This window comes from Mercenaria mercenaria, chromosome 8 (assembly GCF_021730395.1).
Source record: "Mercenaria mercenaria strain notata chromosome 8, MADL_Memer_1, whole genome shotgun sequence".
Taxonomy (NCBI): domain Eukaryota; kingdom Metazoa; phylum Mollusca; class Bivalvia; order Venerida; family Veneridae; genus Mercenaria; species Mercenaria mercenaria.
This window is the reverse complement of record NC_069368.1, coordinates 25,032,084-25,056,884: the sequence shown is the minus strand read 5'-3', so window position 1 is coordinate 25,056,884 and position 24,801 is coordinate 25,032,084. Positions and strand designations below refer to the sequence as shown.

General features: G+C 36.7%; 1 protein-coding gene across 1 annotated transcript; it reads left to right on the top strand.

Annotated features, from left to right (window-relative positions):
- Positions 1 to 160: 160 nt before the first annotated feature.
- LOC123522844 (uncharacterized) lies at positions 161 to 20,093 on the top strand. Its single transcript, XM_053549565.1, has 5 exons — positions 161 to 738; positions 2,494 to 2,652; positions 3,265 to 3,441; positions 13,019 to 13,088; positions 19,878 to 20,093. Exons 1-5 carry the CDS (start codon positions 178 to 180, stop codon positions 19,952 to 19,954), a joined length of 1,044 nt encoding a protein of 347 aa, XP_053405540.1. The 5' UTR covers positions 161 to 177; the 3' UTR covers positions 19,955 to 20,093.
- Positions 20,094 to 24,801: the final 4,708 nt, after the last annotated feature.

Below are 24,801 nucleotides of genomic sequence, written 5' to 3'. Positions count from 1 at the left end.
CCCATGTCCGTGTCCGTGAAAAAGGTCTATTAATAACTGAAAATAGCTCTGACTTAGTACATGATTGATCGTGACCGGTAAACTGCGTATGATGTGATCAAAACCTTGTATACTTTGTGTGTTGTAATTACTTAGTAACAATGACTTCTTTTGTCTAGGTGCAAATGCAGTATATGGATGGCACATAAACGCCATTTAGAGAAAGAGGAGTACAGACAATGGGTGAAGGCCGGACTTGGCTTGGGATACTTAAAGGAAGGATTAGCGCCTTTTTGTGACGACATCGCCAAACAACAGCATAAAGATATCTTAGATAACATTAAACAGACAAAGAATTTACCGACTGTGACATGCGGTCAATGCACTGTGGAAACCCTCAAACCGGACCATGTGAAAATAGGAAACAAACAATGTTTTTATGGTCAAGCTAACTGTAACTGCTGCCATACGAGTGGTAAAATTGCTTGCCCAAACAACGTTTGTGGCGCCATCTATGACAACATTATAACTAACCATGCGTCCACACCACCAGCTCCTAATTGGAAAAACACCCAATCTCAGCAATGGACTGGAGATCCATGGAGTATAGCTAAATGTTTCATCAACACCCCTGGATATGATCGGAAGACATCAGCAGCCGACATCGACTGCACGGGATTACTGCATGTGATTATCAACAACACGTTTTTTCATAATCACATTGGGTGTAATTTGGCTGGCGCTAGTTTATTTTCAGAGGTAACTTTGTATGTAATGTTTACCTTATTTTTGTAAACTCTATTACATTAGACCGGTAATCCCTATAATAGACATTTCTAACGTAAACGTAAATCGGAAACAGATTACTGAATCCGTAAATGTTATTTGCAAATAATGGTCTAAGGGAGATACTATTGTATTACTATTGGATGAAATTGTCTCCCATAGACCACAAATTAGCCTAAAATTTTACGGATTCAGTATTTCGTTTCGTAATTATGTTTACGTTAGAAAGGTCTATTACTTGTATTATGCCTTCTGAAAATGTTTCCCTGCAAACACTGACAAAAGTGGTGTATATACCAACGCAATGTAATGCATGCATTTTAGGAATATGTCCCCTTATAAGTTTTGATTGTCTCTGATAGCAAGTATAACTGTAATTGATCTACTCCAAATCACACATATAGCTCTTGTCTCTGTAAGAGGAAAATCATTCGAACTTTTTCAAATTTTGGTCGACTATCTCAATAAAATATTCATGTCAATGGCTGTGCTTGTTTGGGTCAGCAGTAATACATGTACATGTTTCATCTGTTCACATGTATAAAGTAGGATATTTTTCTAGAGGCGACACTTTTTTAAATTTGCTGTAACTCATTAACATATTCTAAAACGAGTTCAGTTCATGATGATCGGGTAAAATTGATTCTTATTAACTATAGAAATCTTCTGTCTGTTTGTCAGTACGGAAACGGTTACCTAGATACATAATTCAGTCAATTCATTGGTTAAAAATGTAAATTTCGAAAAAATCTATGATAGTTATACTTTATAGTTTAGCCATAGTTTGTGATATACGTACATCAATGGATATAATATATTTATTTGAATGCAAAAAATATGTATCATTTCAGGGTAATATTGAGAAGATTATCTCTGGTACTTGGAGGATATTTCGAGATAATTTGATATATCTATAGCATCACCGTCAAATATAGACATTTATTCAAATAAGCAGTTGTAAAAAGTCAACATTTTGTTGAAACTTTTAAAATTGTATCAATTAAATACCCTCCGTAATAATAACTTTATTCCGACGGCGTCGTAGGCCGAGACATACAAATACCAAACAAACCGTTGAAATGATGACCCCGAACGAATAAAGAAACATTTGTTTATGTATTTTGAAATGTATTTACTTCATTGTTTAGGTGATACCAGTAAAACGTTTGTAGACATTACCTAGAAATAACTGACAAACGTCCTAAATTCAACACTCTGGACTAGTTACATTTATTGTCGTTGGAACGGACGATTTGAAAGTTATATTCGTGCAAATTTCAGCTTGGTACAATAAGAAGCTAAAACATTCACCTTTAGAAAGGTAGAAATATATACGCTATTATACGCTACAAGAAAGTCAAGGTGCTTAACCTACGGGGTAAGGTTTGCTACGAAGGACCCTTTACGAATATTTTAAGACTTTAAAAGGATTTTCGAGATAGTGGTCCCTGTATTATAACAAATTTTAAGCAGACATTGTTACCAAAGATATAACCGTGCAAATCCATCTTGATTTGGTAAAAACACAATAGTCTGCAATGGATCATAACATCAGCTGTTTTAGTTGGTTTTGTATATAAGCTAAGATTCTAGCAACATAATACATGTCTCTAACTTCTGTGTACATAAACAGTATTTGAGAGGAAAGTCAAACGAACTTATTAAACAGCTGTGTTCTGGAAAAATTAGAGATAAATGTTCTTTTTGTATGTTTAATCAATGAAACAGGTGAGGCAATACAGAAATGAGATATTCCATTCAAGCACCATGGAACTAGAAGAGGCAGTAGCAAACACTTACATAGATGATATGATTGCTGTACTGCAAGATGGTAAGGAACTGATTAACAGAAAAGATGCCCAGGACGCTGTAAAGAAACTTGAAGAGGTTGGTACAATACATTTTGCGACTGTTTGGATCACAGGGACCAGTATCAAACTTTTTTTGAGAGGTTGGGGAGGGGGTGGGGGCGGAAATATGAATATTCTTCATTACAAAATAAGTGTGTTTTTGGAGAGATTTTTCATTTACCTACAGTTATATATAAGATACATGATTTGGGACGGAATTGCAAAACAAATGTTGGATTTTAAGATGGATGTAAATTTTTGAAATTTCAGTTGTATCGTTATGTAGTACATGTCGGCCATTGTCCACCAAAAAGTTTGATACGGGCTCGTGGACCCAATATCTTAACAGACTCAATTTCTTAACAGATATTGGCCCAATATACAAATGTCTGCAGTTAAGTTTATACTAACTGATCTGGCAGCAAATTGGAGTCAAATAATAAATATCAAATATGCAACAAGTGGCGTGCCAGAATAAGTAAAAGAAGTTTAAACGGTTGTTCACTGGTGTGACTATTTTGCTATTTAGTATTCGCAACTTTGCCAATTATAGCGCCATCAATTTTGTAAAACGCTCACAGAATTTTCTTTGTCTTGAAATAATTTAGGAACTTTTCTAAATTACATATAATTATGTATATCTGAACAGCTGAAGAATGAAGATTTCATTGTTACAACTGAAAATATGAAGGAAGTTCTTGAAGATATCAGAGAAGAAATTAGGAATATGAAACAAACAACAGAAGGTCTTGCGACTAAGGACGATTGTGATGATCTCAAAATGAAAATCTCTGCACTTGAATCTCTCGTGTGTGAACAAACGGAGGTATACATTCTGTAACTTGTGTTAATTTTTAAGTACGGTTAAGTAACGTCATACAAGTTTTTTAAGTACAGAAGAAATGGTAACTGGTTTCTGCACTAGCGTATAACATGAGGCTGTGACTAAATACAGAGTTGGTGCACCTGTGATATATTACAGACTCCGGTATATGCCGGATTAACTAAATTTGAAAGAAAATATCATAAATGTATATATTTTGTAACCATGGTGATACTAACCCTAACCTCTAGTCAGTATATTATGCATTAGATACTCTAAATGCGTGCGGACATGCAAAAAAATGAGTAATTTTGCCGTGCGCTCCGATGGATAATAATTCCGCGCAGGCGCAGAACGGCTGCACCAACTCTGCAATGAGAAACATTCATAACGTTAACAATAAACAATGTGCAACCGTGTGCAATATAGATTGTGACGTATATAGCGTGATCCTTGACCAACTTCAAGAGATGCATGATAATAACATTTTTAGCCTATAACTGTATAAGTGTAGTAGGAGTACACTCACCAAATTCCTAATCGGTCAGTTTTTATTGTATTACTATTTTGTTAATAATGCAAGTATTTACACGAAATTTCACATACCGACATCTAAATAGGTACTGCAGCTAATTGTTGATTTATTTTTGACCGACTCACCGCAAAGTAACCGCTTTAGGCGTTTTGGCCAATTTAGCATATTTTGCACGTGCATGGCATGTGCACCAATATGCACGTGTTAATGAACACTTTTGGCATTACTGACGAAAATCCTACTAGAAAAACACATACCATCGTTAAATTGACACAGGAGCAACGCGTCCGGTTTGTCGGAATTATACAACAAAATTCAAAATCGGTCATTTCAATGAATTGTACTTTGGTTAAACGAAAAAAGAGCGCGGATGGTAGATAACCAACGAGTGAAGGTTCTTGTAAACGGAAATAAGGTTACAAATGGAAATAACCATCAAAATTCTTTTGAAATTGTAAAAATTGTAAACTAGTGTCCCCAGCTAGCAACATTCCGACAGCTCGATCCGATTGCTCTTGTGTCAATTTCACCATAATATGTGTTTTTCTAGTTGGACTTTCGTCAGTAATGCCAAAATTGTAAACGAACACGTGCATATTGGTGCACATGCATCGCACGTGCAAAATATCCAATATTAGGCAAAACGCCTAATGTGGTTAATTTGGCCATGAGTTACCAAAAATAAATTAATAATTAGCTGCAGTACCTATTCAAATGTCGGCATGTGAAATTTCGTATAAATACCTGCATTATTGACAAAATAATAATACACATATAAACTGACCGATTAGGAATTTTGTTGAGTGTATGTAATAAAAAGGTTAGATTTGCCTCAAGAAATATGCACTCGTCCTTTGTGGAATGATATTGCGCTCCTATTTAAAGTCTCGCACTAGATTTTTTTTCCCCACTGCAAAACTAATGCATATTTCTCGATACAAATCTAGTAGCTAAAGTAGTAAATCAATGTTGTTCATGTCCGAAGAAATGGAGACGCTTTATAACTTAAAAATGATTTTCATGTTTGAACAAATGATTTTTTTTACAATTTTTAAACATCAAATTAATGTTCATATCTGAAGATACAGAGGGGATCGCTGCCAAAATCATTGATCAACATTAATGTTGCACGTGGTGAATTTTCACTCCAAATGTTCTACAGTGTATTTTATAAAATGCATATAAACAAACTTTACACAAATGTCTGTCTACAAAATTTCAAAACGCGGAACTTGTCAATACTGGTGTGCTCAGAAATGGAACATACATAATGCAGAAATGCAAGCTTCACAAAGGAATCTGAATGCACACTTTAAGCGTGTCAAACGGCCGAAAGTAACAAAATGCAAGCATGACAGGGGTCTCCTGTTTTACGTTTTCGCTGATAATTTGCATGATAGACGTGGGCTATGCAGGAATCATCAATGTATACACGTGCAACCTATAAAAGTATGTTTAGCATCTACTAAAGATGTTTCTAACTGAAAATGTAATCATTGCAGTACTAATGCCAAAATTACAAGTTTACATAGATAAATTGTGTGTGTACATGAGTTACGTAGTACGTATTTCTAAGGCGTTGATTTCATGAACGTCAAAATTTCAAGATAAACAGTACATCAGTTACGATGTACGTATTTCCAAGGCGTTGGTTGCAACAACGTCTCGTTTTGTCATGCGTACATCTCTTACAACTATATGCATATACTTTGTAAAGTTATAAAGAAACGACAAAATTATTTCATTGCGCCTCGGCCAAGAACCGATGTATGACAGAATTATCGTTACTTTGGACCACAACGAACTGTGTGACGTCACACAGAAAATTAGACCAAAAATAAACACAAGCCAGTGTGCACTGACAGCAGGCGTTAAAACCAGCATGCAGTAAAACGAGTGCTGTCTCTTGAATAGCAGTCGGTATAAACTGTGTGTGAGCGTATGTGTGCGCGCGTGTGTGTTCATGTGTGTGTTGTATGTATGCGTGTGCGTGCATGCGTCTGTCGGTCGTTTTGATGGAGGGGTATATTTTACTAATTTTACTACGACTGGTGACAGGGGGCATGTAATAAACATTCGTCAGCTACTAATAACATATTTTTACATATGTACTAACAGCCCGAACCCAGTATCATACGCATGAATACGCATGTTTATAAAAAGTATTATTTTGTAATTTTGTGCGCAATAGTTATTATCATGTAAAATAATTGACAGCACTAAACTACGACCCGATATCATTTTTTTCTCGTTTTAGCTCAAAGTTTTATTTTTAAAACAAATCCTTCAGCAGGCGCATAGCGTGGCATACTCAATTACTCACTTGAGTAAACTTTAAAATTAAAACAAAAAAACACGAAAAAAGCTAATTTTTCGAAAAAGACAATAAAAATTAAAGGCTAAGGGGGGTTAGGAATTAAAACACCCCATGTTCGTAATTCAATCATGTACACTACTGCTTAGCATCGTCTTCGCGCTCTCAATCCAGATACGCACGCCTCTTTTGTGCTGGTTATCTTTGCTGTGTCAAAGAAATCAAGGGAAGTAATTATTCGCTGAAATTATAATGTTGGCTGGAGAAATTAATGTTCGCTTTTAAGGTTAGCTAGCCTTATGTCCGCCAGATCGTTTTCAGTAAATGACAGCTCGCAACATACTAACATGTCAGTTTTTACAAACAGAGAGCATTGCCCCACTTTACATTTTCTGCATGTAGCATAAGCAACACTTAAAGTTTGAAATGTTCACCATTGCAACATGTTTTTCAGTCAGGTTTTAACTTTTTGGGATTATTAGCTCACCTGAGCACGAAGTGCTCAAGGGTGAGTTTTCATGGTCAGTGATTGTCCGGCGTCGTCCGTCGTCCTTCAACACCTCCCAGCCTAAACCACCGGCCAAATATTAATGAAACTTCACATGAATGTTCCTTGCATGATCCTCATTGAAATCAGTCAGAGAAATGAATTCCATACAGAACTCTGGTTTCCGTGGCAATCGAAAGGAGTTTTTTTAAAAATCTTCTTGACCAAAACCACAGTAGCTAAGGTTTTGATATTTGGTATGTGGCATCATCTTATGGTCCTTGGCCAAGTTTAATCAAATTATCCCCCTGAGGTCAAATATGGCCCCGCCCTGGCGGTTGATATAGATTTGTATAGGGAAAAAGCTTTGACAATCTTCTTGTCTTAAATCACATGTCGGGCATAGGGCATGGATGTTTTGCATGTAGCATTATCTAGTGGTCCTCTACTAATTTTGTTAAAAATATCCCCCTAGGGTCAAATATGGCCCAGCCCAGGCCCGGGTCACATGATTTATATAGACTGGTATAGGAAAACTTGAAAATCTTGAAAATGAAAGGCCCAGCCTTTTGATATTTGGTATGTTGCATTGCTTAGTAATCCTATGCCCCTTAGTTTAAAAGAGGCCCCACCCAGGGGATCCCAAGTTTTACATAGACTTATATAGGAAATATCAATTAAAATCTTGTCTGAATGTCTAGGGCTTTGAAATTTGATATGTATAATTGACTAGTTGATCTCCAACAAGATTTTCAAATTAGGCCTAAAAAAAATTCTTTGTTTTTGTTTTGTTGGATATTTTTTTTTATTAAGGGAGACTTTTCAAAAAATATTTTTGTGTCAAAAATGAATACAAATAAGGGGGTTATGCCTTTAGAGCATCAGTAGGTTGATTTTAAACATCAATGAGCATGTTTAAAGTATAAAAAGTGCATTTTTGCATTTTTGTATTAAAAAGTTGAAAAAAAAATTCTCCAAGGCCATAAAAACATTTAGGGTAGGGCTAAAAATTTAGGGTAGGTCGGGATACCGGAAACAAACATAGTTTTACGCCCTATGACCCTGGGATGAAATGAGGCCCACTCCCGAGAGTCACTTGTTCTATGTATAATTCATAAGTTATTTAGGAAAAATACATAAAAATTATCAGATCATATTTCCGAGACTGTTTTATTATAATAACTTGTTGACACAAAGTGATTAGGGGTCACTTGACCTTGACCTACTTGTAATAAATAACTCGACAAGATAGATTAAGCTCCTCCTATAATATCGTATTTCATTATTGTTGCTGTATATAAGATATACATATTTCTATTGAGAGAGTGTGAGTTTATACTTTCGATACAACACACGTAATAAATATATAAACCATCCTTCGGGTCTTGTTTTGTTTGCGTGTCAATAAGCCGTCTCAGTAGATGAATACATATATACAACAATGGCGTTATATATTACACTACTGACCCACTTTCTTTTTAAAGATATAGTTTTAAAATTTGGATTATGGTTTGTGTACAGTTTTGCACACGGATCTTAACACTGATTTTCAGTGACCATGGATTTGACCTACTGACCTACTTTTTAATATTTTAGCATCAGTATGCTACTTCTAAGGTGAGAGATTCAGGGTCATCATGTCCCATTTGTATAACTTTAAACCTAATTTAAAACTTTGTGTATTAAGACGTCTACTTTTTAATCCCCCACCACAATTGGTGTGGGGTTATAGGAATGGTCTCCGTCCGTCCTTCCGTCCGTAACACTTTCGTGTCCGCTCCATATCTCCTAAACTCCTAAAAGGATTTTCATGAAACTTGGGTCAAATGATCACCTCATCAAGACGATGTGCAGAACCCATGAGTCAGCCATGCCAGCTCAAGGTCAAGGTCACAACTCAAGGTCAAAGCTTTGAGCCTTCCATTTTGTGTCCGCTCTATATTTCCTAAACCCCTTGAAGAAATATTATAAAATTTGGGTCAAATGATCGCCTCATCAAGACAATGTGCAGAACCCATAAGTCAGCCATGCCGGCTCAAGGTCAAGGTTACAACTCTAGGTCAAAGGTTTGAGCCTTCCATTTTGTGTCCGCTTTATATCTCCTAAACCCCTTGAAGGATTTTCATCAGACTTGGGTCAAATGATCACCTCATCAAGACAATGTGCAGAACCCATGAGTCTGTCATGCCGGCTCAAGGTCAAGGTCACAACTGAAGGTCAAAGGTTTGAGCCTTCCATTTTGTGTCCGCTCTATATCTCCTAAACCCCTTGAAGGATTTTCATCAGACTTGGGTCAAATGATCACCTTATCAAGACGATGTGCAGAACCCATGAGTCAGTCATACCGGCTCAAGGTCAAGGTCACAACTCAAGGTCAAAGGTTTGAGCCTTCCATTTTGTGTCCGCTCTATATCTCTTAAACCCCTTGAAGGAATTTTATAAAACTTGGGTCAAATGATCACCTCATCAAGACGATGTGCAGAACCCATGAGTCAGCCATGCCGGCTCAAGGTCAAGGTCACAACTGAAGGTCAAAGGTTTGAGCCTTCCATTTTGTGTCCGCTCTATATCTCCTAAACCCCTTGAAGGATTTTCATCAGACTTGGGTCAAATGATCTCCTATGTGCAAAACTCATGACTCAGCCATGCCGGCTCAAGGTCAAGGTCACAATTCAATGTCAAATGTTTTAGTCTTCCATTTTGTGTCTGCTTCAATGAATTTTATAAAACTTTGGTCAAGTGATCACTTATCAAATTGATGTGCAGAACTTCAGCCATGCTGGCTCAAGGTCAAGGTCACAGCTTAGGGTCAAAGGTTTGAGCTTTCCATTTTGTGTCCACTCTGTATCTCCTAAACCCCGTGAAGGATTTTCATCAAACTTGGGTCAAATGATCATCTCACCAAGAGCTCATGAGTCAACCATGTCAACTCAAGGTCAAGGTCACAACTCAAGGTCAAAGGTTTGAGTTCTGTATCTCCTAAACCCCTTGAAGATTTTTCATGAAACTTCGGTCAGTTTATGATCACCTCATCAAGACGTTGTGCAGAATTCATGAGTCAGCCGTATCAGTTCAAGGTCAGGGTCACAGCTAAAGGTCAAAGGTTTACCCTTTCACTATCCATAACAGTGGTGGGGGATTTAGCTGTCTCTCAGACTGCCTTGTATGGATTACATTAATGTCAATTATGAACATCGGTCTTGAATTTCAAAACTATTATACAGGAGACGTCTGTGACATTTGCATTTGTATACAATACGCATTGAAGTACTAAGCAAAAAGTAAGCATTTTAAAGAATTACAGAATGCATTTTAGAATTTTAATAGACAGACATTTGCAATGTTTGTATGTTTGCATTTTATAGTATGCATGTCGAACATTTTGGATGAAAATTCATCACATGCAGCATAAATGTTGATCAATAATTCTGGATGCGATCCTTTTCCATAGATATGAGGAATTACCGAATTGAAATCTGCAAATTATGTGCGTGAAATTAGCCAGAGCAGCCAGAGTAGCCAGAGTTTAGCCAGAGTTCAGCCAGAGTTCAGCCAGAGAAGTCATAACTCTGGTTACTCCGGCTAGCCAGAGTAGCCAGAGTTCAGCCCGAGAAGTCATAACTCTGGTTACTCTGGCTGGCCAGAGTAGCCAGAGTTCAGCCTGAGTTCAGCCAGAGAAGACATAGCTCTCGTTACTCTGGCTGGCCAGAGTAGCCAGAGTTCAGCAAGAGTAGTCAGAACTCTGGTTAGTTACTCTGGCTGGCCAGAGTAGTCAGAGTTTAGCAAGAGCAGCCAGAGCTCATCCAGTATCTAGAACTCTGGTTACTCTGGCTGGTCAGAGTAGCCAGAATTTAACCAGGGTAGGCAGAGTTCTAGATTTTTAACATGTTCTGGCTACTATGGTCAGCCAAAGTAGCCACAGTAGTCAGAGTCACCAAGATATCACTTGCTCTGGTTACTCTGGCTGTTTCTAGTTCAGTCAGGATAGCTAGAGTTTCTAGGATTTTAACATGTTCTGGCTACTCCGGCCAGCCAGAGTAGCCAGAGTAACCAGGTACCATGTTCGCAAAATATTTTCAGTCTTAGCTAAGTTTAATTATGAAACTTAATATGTCATTTCTATCTTAATAGCATATTTATTTTCATGTACATGTGTTTTTTTTTTCTTCAATTTAGTGCCATTTTTTAACAGAAGGAATATGAGACAATACACTGGGGATAAAATATGTCATGAATAAGATCCGGAATGGGCCAATGCAAAACAAAAGACAATGACAGTCAGGTCGCACTGCACTAAATCACAGTACAGTGTGGTATGGCATACAGCCGTATAAGCACTGAAGATCCAGGATGGATCGGTGTCGCTTCGTCGTATCTACCCTACGTGGGAGGCAGGTTACTTTGTAAAATTACAACTTATATATACGATGTCCGACTTTCTACGGATTTACCCTATAAAAATAAAACATACCTAAGCATTATTTACAATGTATATAAACAAACAGCCTTTGCATAGACCCGTTTATTTTATTTCATTTTATATATGAACAGGGTAGCTAGAACATATTAAAATCCTAGAACGTCTGACTACTCTGGCTGCTGTCTTTTGAAAAATAAGACAATTTTTGAAGTCCGTTTTATGAATCACTTGATACATATAAAATACTAAAAAATCAAACCTGAGATAACCAAAAGGGTCATTTCGCCATAGGTATTACAGTATTTATTTTCTCCGGCTATTCGGGCTAGCCTGGGTAGCTAGGACCAATGGACATCTTGGAAATTCTGGCTGTTCTGACTAGCCAAGGTAGCCAGAGCAACTGACATCCTGCTTACTCGGCTACTCTGGCCAGCTAGAGTAACCAGGTTTCTGGCTACTCTGGCTGAACTACTCTGGCTGAACTCTGGCTACTCTGGCTAAACTCTGGCTGAACTCTGGCCAGCCATAGTGACCAGAGTTCTGGCTACTCTGACTACTCTAAATAGCCGCTTGAAAATAGTTATTAACTTGAAATTTTTAAAACATGCTATTTTAGACAGAAATGACATATGAGTCGCGCCATGAGAAAACCAACATAGTGGGTTTGAGACCAGAATGGATCCAGACCAGCCTGCGCGTCAGAATCCATGTTGTTCGCTAACAGATTCTCCAAGTCCAATACGCCTTTAAAGCGAACAACATGGATCCTGACCAGACTGCGCGGATGCGCGGCCTGTTCTGGTCCCATGCTGGTCGCAAAGCCACTATGTTTGTTTTCTCATGGCACGGCTCAATTATTAAATTTCATAATCAAATTCAGCTAAGACTGAAAATGTTTTGTGAACATGGGTCCTGGTTACTCTGGCTACTCTGGCTGACCAGAGTTGCAAAAACATGTTCAAATCCTACAAACTCAGGCTACTCTGGCCAGCCAAAGTAACAAGAGCAAATAAAATCCTGGTGACTCGGGCTACTCCGGATACTCTGGCTAACCAGGGTAGTCAGAACATGTTAAAATCCTAGAAACTCTTGCTACTATGGTTGAACTTTGGCTGAAATCTGGCTGCTCTGGTTGAACTGTGGCTACTCTGGCCAGCCAACCAGAGTAACAAGAGTTCTGGCTATTCTGGCTAATAAATAGCCACTTGAAAATATTAATTAACTTGAAATTCAGTTTAAGCATGTTATTCAGATAGAAATAACATATTAAGTTTCATAATCAAATTCAACAAAGACGGAAAATGTTTGTGAACTAGGTTACTCTGGCTATTTTTAAAATCCTAGAAACTCTGGCTACTCTGGCCAGCCACACTAACCAAAGCAAATAAAATCCAGGAGACTCGGGCTATTCTGGATTCTATGGCTGACCAGAGTAGCCAGAACATTTTAACATCCTAGAAACTCTGGCTTTTCCTGCTGAACTCTGCCAGCCAGAGTAACCAGAGTTATGACTTCTCTTGCTGAACTCTGGCTGAACTCTGGCTACTCTGGCCAGCCAGAGTAACCAGAGTTATGACTTCTCTGGCTACTCTGGATGAATTCTGGCTACTCTAGCTAGCCAGAGTAACCAGAGTTCTGACTTCTCTGGCTACTCTGGCTAAACTCTGGCTGAACTCTGGCTAAACTCTGGCTACTCTGGCTAAACTCTGGCTGAACTCTGGCTACTCTGGCTGCTCTGGCTAATTTCACGCACATCTGCAAATTAACAATATTTTCATACGTGTATATGTATTAAACTGGTGCAACAATTACTTTTCTTTTAAGGAGATACAACGACTCAAGACAGATGATTCTGCTCAAAAGGAACAATCAGAATATGAAAAGTCCAAATTAGGTAATATTACATGATACTAACAGTAATTAAATATAGTGAAATTATGACTTAATAATTATAGTCACACAGAGCTTTTCTTTATTGCTACTATCCACACAACACTAGATTTTTCTCTTCATTTTTGTGCCCCCCCCCCCCCCCATGAGTGGTGGGAGCATATAGATTTGGTCTTGTCCGTGCATCCGTGCGTCCGTCCGTCTGTCCGTGCCGCGAAATGATGGTTAATGACTGCATAAGGGTACTTCCTTTGATGTCTTCTTCCGTTTGTTATGTGACTATTTTTCTTTTTTATTGACTGTTAGAACAATAGAGAGAACAATGGGGAGTCACATAAAGACCGTTCGTTAGAACGTCCGTGCGTGCGTCCGTCCGTCCGTGCCGCGAATATGGTTAAGTGACTTCATAACGTATTTTTCTTTGATGTCATTCATTCCGTTTTTTTTATGTGACCTTTTTCTTTTATGTGACTGATAGAACAACAGAGAGAACAATGGGGGTGTCACATAAATACCGTTTCGTTAAAAACTTCCGTCCGTCCGTCCGAATTCGTGACGCGCCTAGCTTGAAAGTATTTGATATAAATTTGAGAAACCTTGCATGAGTCTTTATCATTTTTATGAACTTGCGCACCTCCTATTTTTCGTCTGGCTTCACCCCCTATTTTCAGAGTTAGGCCCTGAAAAGTCAAAAATGCACTTTTTGGGACCTTGTGACACGCCTAGCTCAAAAAGTATTTGATATAGATTCATGAAACCTTGCATGAGTCTTAATCATGATAATGAACTTGCGCACCTCCTATTTTTCATCTGGCCTCGCCCTCTATTTTCAAGTTATGGCCCCTGAAATAGTCAAAAATGCACTTTTCACCTTGTGACTGTCTAGCTCAAAAAGTATTTGATATAGATTCACGAAACCTTGCATGAGTCTTAATCATGATATGAACTTGCGCACCTCCTATTTTTCATCTGGCTCCACCCCCATTTTTCAGAGTTATGGCCCCTGAAATAGTCAAAAATACACATTTTCACCTTGTGACACGCTAGCTAAAAAAGTATTTGATATAATTCATGAAACTTGCATGAGTTTTAATCATAATAAACTTGTGCACCTCCTATTTTCGTTTGGGTCTGCCCCAATTTCGGAGTTATGGCCCTGAAGTAGCCCAAAAATGCACATTTTCATTTTCTGACATGCCTAGCTCAAAAAGTATTTGATATAGATTCATAAAAACCTTGCATGATTCTTAATCATGATATGAATTTGTGAAACCTCCTATTTTCAGGGGTCCACCCCCTATTTTTACAGTTTGGCCCCTGAAATAGTCAAAAATGTACATTTTCACCTTGTGACACCCCTAGCTCAAAAAGTATTTAATATAAAGGGTTGAAAACTCGCATAAGTCTTTATCATGATATAAACTTGCACACCTCTAATTTTTTGGCTGGCTCCCCCCCTTATTTTTTAAAGTTATGGCCCCTGAAATAGTTAAAAAATTGCATTTTTTCACTTAATTATATACCTAGCTCAAAAAGTATTTGATGTAAATTCGGGAAAACCCTTGCTGGAGTCTTTATCGTGATTTTGACCTTGCACACTTGGCTTTTTTTCTTGAGAATCTTAGCCTTATTACGAGTTATGGCCCTTGAAATAGCCAAAATAGTGGATTTTTTTGTTTGTGATGCTCATAGCTCAAAAAGTATAGCGCCAAGAATAATATATAAATCCTTTTCATAAAAGTTTTTTGAGGCTATACCCCATTAAGACGCAAACAATTTGAATTATTGCCACTTATTTGTGACAAATGTACCAGTGGGGGGCACACCCTGTGTCCTACAGACACATTCTAGTTCTTTAAATAAAAGACAAAGGAGAAGGTTCACTTTTGCCAAAATTGCCTAAAAAAAGATGCGACTGGAAGTTTTTTAAAGAATCCTTTTACCTCTCGATTAATGTATAAAATAATAAGGACAAAGTTCACTTAAGCCTTATATGGCCTACACAATTTGGAACATTTTCATATTGATTATAATGAGAAAAATATACATTGTTTGCTACTATTCTTATATACTATTAGTCTTAAGTTTTCATGAAATGGAATTATTCCGTGAGGAAAAAAATGCATTTTCACTCGTGGCTTCGCCACTCGTGATGATTACAAAGTCCTAGCGTCAAAAACAAATTAAAAAGTAGAAGACGTATCAATATGTGAAATTCTAAATACCACTGTCGTTAATGATGACGGCACATACAGCCAGCTGATTCAGTTTTACTTGTGTGGCGTGTAACAACAGTGTTAATGTCTCAAAGGTCAAGGTCACGCTTAGAGGTCAAAAGTCAAAAATAGTGTATAAGTTTGTCAATGATTGTGGGATTTTAAAATAACTTGGCACAATGGTTCACGGTCATGAGACGGCGTGTCGCGCGCAAACCCATGTCAATATCTTAAAGGTTAAGGTCACACTTGGAGTTTAAGGTCAAATTTCAGGACAATTGTTTGCACAATTTCAGAAATGCCATTTATAGCTTAACTGTTTGAATTTTAAGAAGTGGTATTATCAACCTCCGCGCAGGAGTATTGTCAAAGAACCATACTGTACCGATAAGGGGAAGTAACACTGTGTCTGAGTTTGGGCTATTATACTCTCGTCGGCATTGGTGTTGACATCTGACAAATCATAGTATTCCACTCGAAAGCACTCTTTAAGTAGTATCATAACTGTCAGTCCTTTTGACAGCTGGCGGGCTCGACATGTTGCCCGTGGGCATCTAGTCATGAAAACAAAATTTTATTTACTCAATCAGCTCAGTTGGTGGAGCACCTAACTAGCAAGCAAGGGTCGTGAGTTCGAGTCCTACACTTGGCAGATGTTTTCTCCTAAAACTAAAATTTTAGTGACGAGTTAAATTGGAAAGTGTGGGCTACATTGGCATGTTAGAAGCTGAACAGTTGATGCCTCGCTCTGCGATTTCACTGTAAGGGAAGGCTAAGTGGTAGGGTTATGAAGAACATGCGGTTTGCAGGGCTATACTCTGTTGGAAGCTCAACAGTTGATGCCCTGCTTTCAGTTCCACTATAAGGTTAAGCCTTCACAGTTAAAGTAATGAGAAGTATAGTGATTCGAGAAGTATAGTGATTCGAAGCTTCTGGGTAATCAGAAGCCCGGTAAGCTCAGTTGGTAGAGCACCTGACTTGCAAACAGGAGGTGTAGTTTGATTCCTCCACTCGACACATGTTTTCACCTAAAATATAACAGTTTTAGTTAGTGCTTGGGCTCGAACTCGCGAACATTTTTGAAATTTTATCTGGTATGTTGTGACAGTTTAAAGCATTAACTATAGCAAATTTTCTTGTCAAGATATTTATCTTGCATTCATGAAAAAATATATCTTTTCAAGATACGTGTATATTTTAGTTTTCATGAAAACTAACAGCTAAGTTGTGGCAATTTTATGCCACCACCGGAGGTAAGTTACTCGTCAAAGAAAACAATTTAGGAGTGCAAAGGGTCTACGCGCCTAATAACAGGTACAACATTTGTGAATTAAGTGTGACACTGACCTGTTTACGAAAGACCCATGGTGACATGTCACCTTTATTATTTTACACTTTCAGCTTCCTGATTTCATGATTTTCACTTCATGAATTCATAATTTCTGCTGCCGGATTTCACGATTTTCCAATTCATGAATTCACGATTTCTGCCTTCTGATCGCCAAGAATTCCAATCACGAATTCACGATTAAACTTCACAATTTCTTGATTTCGCGATTTCCACTTCACGAATTTACGATTTCTTAATTTCACGATTTCCACTATACGAATTTACGATTTCAGATTCGAGAATGGGGGCATTTTCAGGGAGGAGGCAGGGTGCAGAACATGTTCAGATGTGGGAAAGAAGCAGAATTATAGTCAGTGTGGCTAAAAACTAGAGCGTCCCTGTTTTTCTTTTGAATTTTGGAAGCTGTTAGGTTATAAATATTATTAAAGTGGCCCTGGAGATAAAATTATCCTGGCAGCTTCAAACATTTTTTACACCTTCTTTGTACCCCGCGACAACAAAGTTGTAAGGAGGGGTATCTGGTTCGGTTGTCTGTCTGTCGTCCGTCCGCCGTCTGCCGTAGACACAATCTTGTGCCCCACCATCTCTCCTCATCCCCTTGAAAACAATTTAATGAAACTTCACACAAGTGTTCAAAACAGCAGTAGTTTTTGCATGGGGAAATGTTAGGTTCCTCGAAAAAAATTTGCAGAGTTACGGGACTTTGCTTTTGTTACTTTACTGTAAACATAGACCAATTTTGTGCACACCATCTCTCCTCACCACTCGCCCACGGTTTAATTAAACTTCACAACAAGTGATCAGTTAACAACAGTAGTTGTGGGATGCGGATGTTAGGTTCTTTCAACAACAAAAATTGCAGAGTTATTGGGACTTGTTTCTTCTAAAATACTATGTACAACAGTCTGCATGTGCCAGTCTTGTGCGCACCTAATCTTCCGAACCCTTGCACACAATTTAATGAAAAATTCACACAAGTGATCAGTACCAACCCTAGTTGTGCATGGTGCATGTTCCATTCTTTTTGATAAATATCTACATAGTAATGGACTTTGTGTTTTTGTTACTATATGTATAGATACGACAGTCTATATACATTCACCACTAATTAAAGCAATCTCGTGTGCGTCAAATTGCCCAAAGTACTTGTTTTGTACATGGGGGTACATTCATCACATTTAGTGATAGCCTCTAGTTTGTTTTGTTATTAAACCTCCAGCGGCACGTTGGTGCAGTGGGAATGCCTATGACTAGCCATCTGGTGATGCGGGTTCTAATCACGCCGTGCAAGATATCCTGGGATACTTTCATGTAGTGGATTTCCCCAAGTACCAATGTTTCTTTTATGAAAAGTTTTCATCACTAAAAACTAAACTTCAGCTGCACAAAATAAGAACTCCACTTCTTCACCTCTATCAATAAATTTTATTTTATAACAAATTACATCCCCATTTTGAAAATCAAATCTTTTAGTATCTACAAACAATGCCCTATTGTTATAGTTTTTCTAGGTCAACTTCATGAATTAGGGCGAAACGAGTACAGATTTTGTACCGGGTACCCATGAACAATTACTCCGGGGACCCGGTACCAGGGCTAATATTGAAAAACGACATAGTGCCTTATAATCATTGATTGTCATCCTTTTTTATGAGGGTATTGGAGCAGACAGCCATGTTTGGGAGTAAATTTAAAATTTCTTCCCAAAAAAACACCATAAAAATGTCAACTTTGATGGCATAAAATTATTCTGTTAAAAAGGAGGCAGCAGGATGCAGACATCACCCATGTAAATAGATCAGCCATATTAACGAACATATTTTCATGTTTGTTATCCAGTTAATGATTATTTAATATACCATAATAACAAATGTATACATCGGGAAACAGGTAATAAGTATGTACCCGGGTACTTACGATTTTCTACCCTACCCGCGGGTACCCGGGTACTCGTTTCGGCCCTACATGTAATGATTAAAAGTGTGAAATCGTGAAGTTTAATGGTAAAATCATGAATTCGCGAATTGGAAATCGTGAAATAGTGAAGTTTAATCGTGAAATCGTGATTTCGTGAAGTGAAAATCGTGAAATCAAGAAATCGAGAAATTGTGACGTTTAATCGTGAATTCGTGAAGTGGAAATCTTAAAATCAGGAGGCAAAAATAGTGAATTCGTGAATTCATGATGTAGAAATCGTGAAATCAGGAAGCAGAAGTCGTGAAATCGCGAAATCAGGAACTTCCTTGCGGCAAAACTCGTGAATTTGTGACGTGGAAATCGCGAAATCATGATGCAGAAAGCGTGAATTAATTAATATGAAATGTCACTGCGGGTCTTTTGTACCTGTTATATCAATTTTCAATTCTGAAACATCTTTTTTATAAAGTTAGTACATCAAATGTGGTATCACTCATTCTCGGCACCTGCACGGTACCAAAAGAGATATCAAACTTGCGTCCATTTTTTAATGGAGATAGCACGCTTCTTTTCATACTAGAATACATTTTATACTTTTTGAAGCCTGCATTTATCTAGATGGACATGTGTGTAAATGAATCTAAGATATTGATTATCATGACTATGAATTTAATAATACTTTCAGCTACATATTCTACAAACACAGAAGTGTCTTAATTTTGACATTCCATACATTCAGATTAACAAATAATATGCAAGAGATCTCACACATTAGACTGAGATATCTTATAGACAAAAAAGCGATAAAGTCAGAGGATTCCAAATAATCATGGACCTTCTTACAATTTTATCATCTTGGACAAAACCCAGTAAGGGGATAATTTGAAACTCATTAAAGTCCCTAATTATTGCAAATACATAACAAGAAATATGCCACCGTAACAAACCTGTTATACGCTGGTTTCTCACTGCTGTTTGTTTGTTCGTTTGTTTGTTTGTTTTAGGTTTAGTACCGTTTTATCAACAGTATTTTAGCTATGTAACTGCGGTCAGTAAACTTAACTGATATTGTTCCTGGATATTGTACCAGTACAAACTTGTTCTCCGCAAGTAACTGCCAACTTCCCCACATGAATCAGATGTGGAGGACGAATGATTTCAGACTTAATGTCTTTTATCCAATCCTCACGTAGAACATGTGTCACACCCAGGGCTCGAACTCACGACCCCGAGATCCATAGATATGCGCTCTTCCTATTGAGCTAAGCCTACGGGCTTGTTTATTCTTTAGTTGTGTTTACTGTTACAGAGTTACAGAAAAGTTTGATAGAGTTTTACAGAGAAGGTATACTACGCATGTCTGCACTTCCAACAACAAGAGGGTAATCTATGTGACTTTAAAGATGTGTATGTTAGACCACGAATGGTGATTGAATCAAAGGGTAACAAGAAATTAGGGGAGGCTGATGTTCTATCAATGTCTGATATTTTCACAAAAGATAACAAAACAATAAAATCAATTTACGTTCTTTTGGGGAGCGGCCACGGTAAAAGTGGGGTTTCTGAAAAGTCTGATTAAATTTCTGGTGGTTGGCACATTTGAAGAAGAACAAAAATATTACAGATGAGTTTAAATGGTGTCAGGAAATGAAGAAATTTAATTTTTTGTTTCACCTTCCTCTCCGTCATTTTACAGAGAAAACGAGGATTAAAGAAATGTTGGAGGAAAAGTACAGCACCCGCTCTTACGAAGCTTCTTGATATCGAGTCTCGAACTTGTCTCTTTGTTCTTGATGGTCTTGATGAATGGGCTTCTAGAGCGTCAACGCGTCTTCCTGAACGCGACGCATTGAAGCAATATACTGTCATAACTACGTCACGACCATGGAAAATTGCAACGTTAGGAATAACCGATAATGAGATACGGCAAAAGATTATCATTAAAGGGTTTGATGATGAAGCATCTTTAATGAATATGATTAGAAAGACGGTTCCAATATTAAACAAAACGTTTGAGAAAGACAAAGTTCCTAGTGATTGTGAAATGGCGCTTCAGAACAAATCTGCGAAAAGTTTAAAACATATAGCGATTATGCTGCAGCAGTTGATTTGCTTGTGGTTTGACGATAAACTTCGTACTGAAACCTCCAGATGTGCCCTATACTCTGAAATACTTGTCCTGTTCTTTGACTGGCATGAGAAGAAATACCCCGACGATCCCCTTCTCACAGAAATGATGAAGAAATCAGAAGACCTGAAAAATGTAGAACTTCCTCGGTATTTGAGAGATACTGAAGTCTGTAAATCATATAGTTATATCATTCAAGACGTATCGCAGCTTGCGTATGAAACACTGTTCAATAACACGAAAGAAACGTCTTTGTCATTTGATAGTTCTACATTTGAACGACTGAAAATATCAAAAGAAGTAAAAACATGTTGTCTGAAATTGGGAATCTTGTCTGAAGATAAATGTCTAAGTTTCTCTGCAAAAAGTAGAAGGTCGGTTATTACATTTGTTCACAAAGTCACTTCAAGAATATTTGGCTGCTGTATATATTGCTATTCGTTGTAAAAACCTACCGCCCGTCGGCAGATTCAGGAAACGCAATTTATCTGGTCATTGTGCACAACGTATTTAAAGACATTTTCAGTAAGTGCACGACTTTGGGTGAAGTATAAAAACAAGCAAATGTATCATTAGCAAATGGGGTCAAAGCCTAGAATTGCTACATTCATTTCAAGTATTAACGATATCTTTTACGGTAGACAAACGCGTTAAAGGGTACAGAAAAAATTGTTGACTTTGGAAAATTTTTCCTTAAAACAAATATCCAAAAAGTATTATTAACTGTAAAAGAAGTAAGCTGCAAATCGTATACAGTCTAACTTTTATTTGGGTAATATTGCGGATAGACACTACATTCAGACGATTTCCAGTCAATGTTTATTTCCCTGACAGTGTTTTTTCGTGTAACTTTTATACGGGTCATTTGACTTCATAAATATAATGAGAGTTCAAAATATTTTACGAATACAGCGACTTAAAGCTTTAATATGGGTTTTTTCCCACCGAAGTTTAAGGGTAAAGATATAATCATCTGTGATGTTTGAAGGAATACTTCAATTAAAAACACCTGGTAGGTTTTTTTAAAAGAAGCGGAAGGGGAAACATATTTTTAGAACAATTGTCCGGTCTCTAGATAGTCGTCTTTCACATTACAGTAAAATATTACCCTGGTCTTTTCCCTTAAAGACTTTATCTCACTATGACTTTCCTTCAGGTACTCAACTTGAACAGATGGTTTGATGATGCAGAGGGGTTCATTGGTTTGGCCAGCTGAAGTAATTTATCCAAGCATCAAAACTACAGGCCTAAGTACGGTCACATTTCACTGTGATTTGTGTAAACACATCAAATCTAGAAATTTTAAAAATGTTCTTTTGGAAGCAAAAATGTGGAAAGTATTTGAAATCTTAGTAACTTAAATTTTAACAGAATTGACTTGACGTGTGGGTATCATTTTGATTTTGAAAATATTCTTTCATGGCTACTAACAGACATATTGATCACATTGTTCCCATTATTGCCCCATCCGAAACTTACTTTAAGAAAATTTACATTTACTGAAAATATAATAAACGTCCCTTGGATAAGAAAAAAGTTAAATTGAGCTTTGTACAGTCACAATGAGCTTGCAACCTGGCGGGGGTTTGTTGATAGTCTTCTATCATACCGAACCTGTTAAGGTGGAGAAGTTTAGGTCTATAACAGAGATGGGGAGGAAATAAGCCTGTAGAGGAAAAGGGAGAAGGGAAGCACTGAGTAAGATTTTAGGAAAGAAAAATTTTTTCATTGGGAAGAAAAGAAAATGATTCACCAAACAAGGAAGAATACCCGTATAATTTATTCTGTTGTTTTTTGCGTTTTCCATTTGCGATGGTTAAAAAAGGACAGATTATCAAAGTTGTAGAATACATGAACCATTTTCCCCAAAAAAATGTTTGTTTTTAAAAGAGAAAATAACGTTCGGGTATTTTTTTTAATTCAATTTGCAAACTATTGTTACGTGTTTTCAGGGAAAAATTGAAATATCATAATGAGATATAAATTTTCACAGAAAAAATAAAAAGATTTTATCCCAAAAACATATGCGTTTTTTAATGTGACATGGGGAAGGTTAATATTCAGTTATATTTTTTAACAAATTAGTGATACAATTACAACCTGCATAATTATTAGGATTTTTTTGAATTGTTCTGCGGAAAAAAATGAGTGGAACAGAATACATCAAAACCTGCACATAAAAGACAGATTAGAGAAATTCTAAATACATGTTACGGGGAACTCAGAAATTAATTGTCTTTTTAAAACCGCTCATAGTCTTTTCAAATCATTTTTTTATAAAAAAAGGAAAAAAGGGAAAAACATTGTTAAACATTTGTTTTGCCTTGGAACTTTATAAAACATAGATCTACCCCTTTTAAAACAAAAAGGTTAACTTAACTTTTATTAAACTTTGATTTAAAAGAAGGCTGCATAAAAAAAAGGGCACCATTCATTCTCGAAAAAAAACTACTTTTTATCATGCTCAGAGAGGTTTTTAATTAAACAAGTGGCCCTTAAATGCAGGGCCTTTAAAGGCGGGTTCATTGACGGCAATTTTGTAAAGTAATAAAAGTGTAAAATTAGGTTTTTCTAAAAAAACTGTAAAATTTTATGTTTTGTGTATTTTTTATGTTGTTTTTCTTTTTGAAACCTGTGATTTTGCTCCCTTTGGTAGGGGAAAACATTTTTAACTTTTTAAAAGGGGCACTGACCTCCGTTTTTGACAAAATTTATCTTCTTTAAAAATTTAATTTTGGAAAAAATCTGCAGAGGATTATGTATAACCAGCGTTAAAAATAATATTTATTTCTATATATTTTATTTAAAACTTTTTGCTCCATAAAGCGTACAAACGTTTTCCTTTTTCAAGGAATTTAGTAAAAAAAAAAATTTCTGTGTTCCAAAAAAAAAGCTGTCGAATTGAAATTTTAAAGCTCTCTTTCGAAGTATACATTAAATTTCATGATACCTAAACAGTTTCTCTTTTTTTTTTGTCTTTTGATCTGGGGCCAGTGTCTGTAACAAAATTTAGCCATTCAACCTGGGGACAAGATACCGTTAATTTAATTTGAGGGGAACATAGCCTCACCGTTAGATAATAATTTTTTCTTTCTTAAAAGGCCCCACTTTTCTTTTGGTTTTTTTTCAGCACTCAAATCTATTCTTCAAGAAAAAGTAAGTTACGATATTTAAAATGGTCTGGGGTGTGCGCAGCCATTAGAAAAGTGTCATTTTAAAATGAAAAAAGAAAAGCTATTTAAATTTTTATGAATACACTTCACCGGTGAAACCCTCATGTGTGTTACATCAAGAAATTTTTGGCATATAAAAAAAAAGGAAAAGGAATTTGATAGAGCCTTTAAGCATAGTTTTTTTGGGGGAAAAAACTCAAGAACATGCAAGAGACGAACAACCATTTAGCGTAATGATTTAGATTGAGTGAATGTCTATTACAACAGTCACTTTTAAAAATATATTTGATTACAGTATCTATTTTTGAATTTTGGGGAATCGTACTATGCTTTCGGATTGTTTCATCAATTTGAATTCTTTAGAAATAACTTCTCCTTCTCAGTTTTGTTTTATGTCAAAATATTACCAACATGTACAAAAGGGTTATTTGTACAAATAGATAATTTTTTTGTAACATATATTTTGAATGTGTGAAATGTTGACAAATTCATTTTCAAAAGAAACGTGTATATTATAAATTTTTTAGCGAAATCGTCGAATTTTTGCATGTATATGGCTTTAAAGATGCACCACAAAAAAACTTTTCTTTCGTAATTTTTTGATTAATTATACTTGTTTGCAAACAAAATTGGGATAAAATTATCTAGCTGCAAAACGCCGACAATATAAGCAAGGGAAAGTAAAAAATTTTAAACTTTTAGTAGTTGAACTACTTGGGTAGGGCCCCTTTTGTTTCAAAAATGTTAAAGATAGTTATAATTATGTTTAAAATCAACTGAAAAAAAAATAAATGAATGTTTCCAGATGAATTTGAAAAAACATTTATTTTAGACGGGCCAAATTTCCCCCCTGGATTTGAGAATACATATTATACCCGAATTCGTTATTTTTCACGAATTTTTTGTAGGAGAAAGAGGACGACGGGTTTGGT

What these genes read in the sequence shown, in the direction of transcription:
- LOC123522844 (XM_053549565.1), top strand. Translation starts at nt 178, where the DNA reads ATGGCACATAAACGCCATTTAGAGAAAGAGGAGTACAGACAATGGGTG. An exon ending in CTGTAAAGAAACTTGAAGAG is followed by an intron (nt 2,653 to 3,264) that starts GTTGGTACAATA and finishes ATATCTGAACAG; the next exon opens with CTGAAGAATGAAGATTTCAT. An exon ending in TCGTGTGTGAACAAACGGAG is followed by an intron (nt 3,442 to 13,018) that starts GTATACATTCTG and finishes TTTTCTTTTAAG; the next exon opens with GAGATACAACGACTCAAGAC.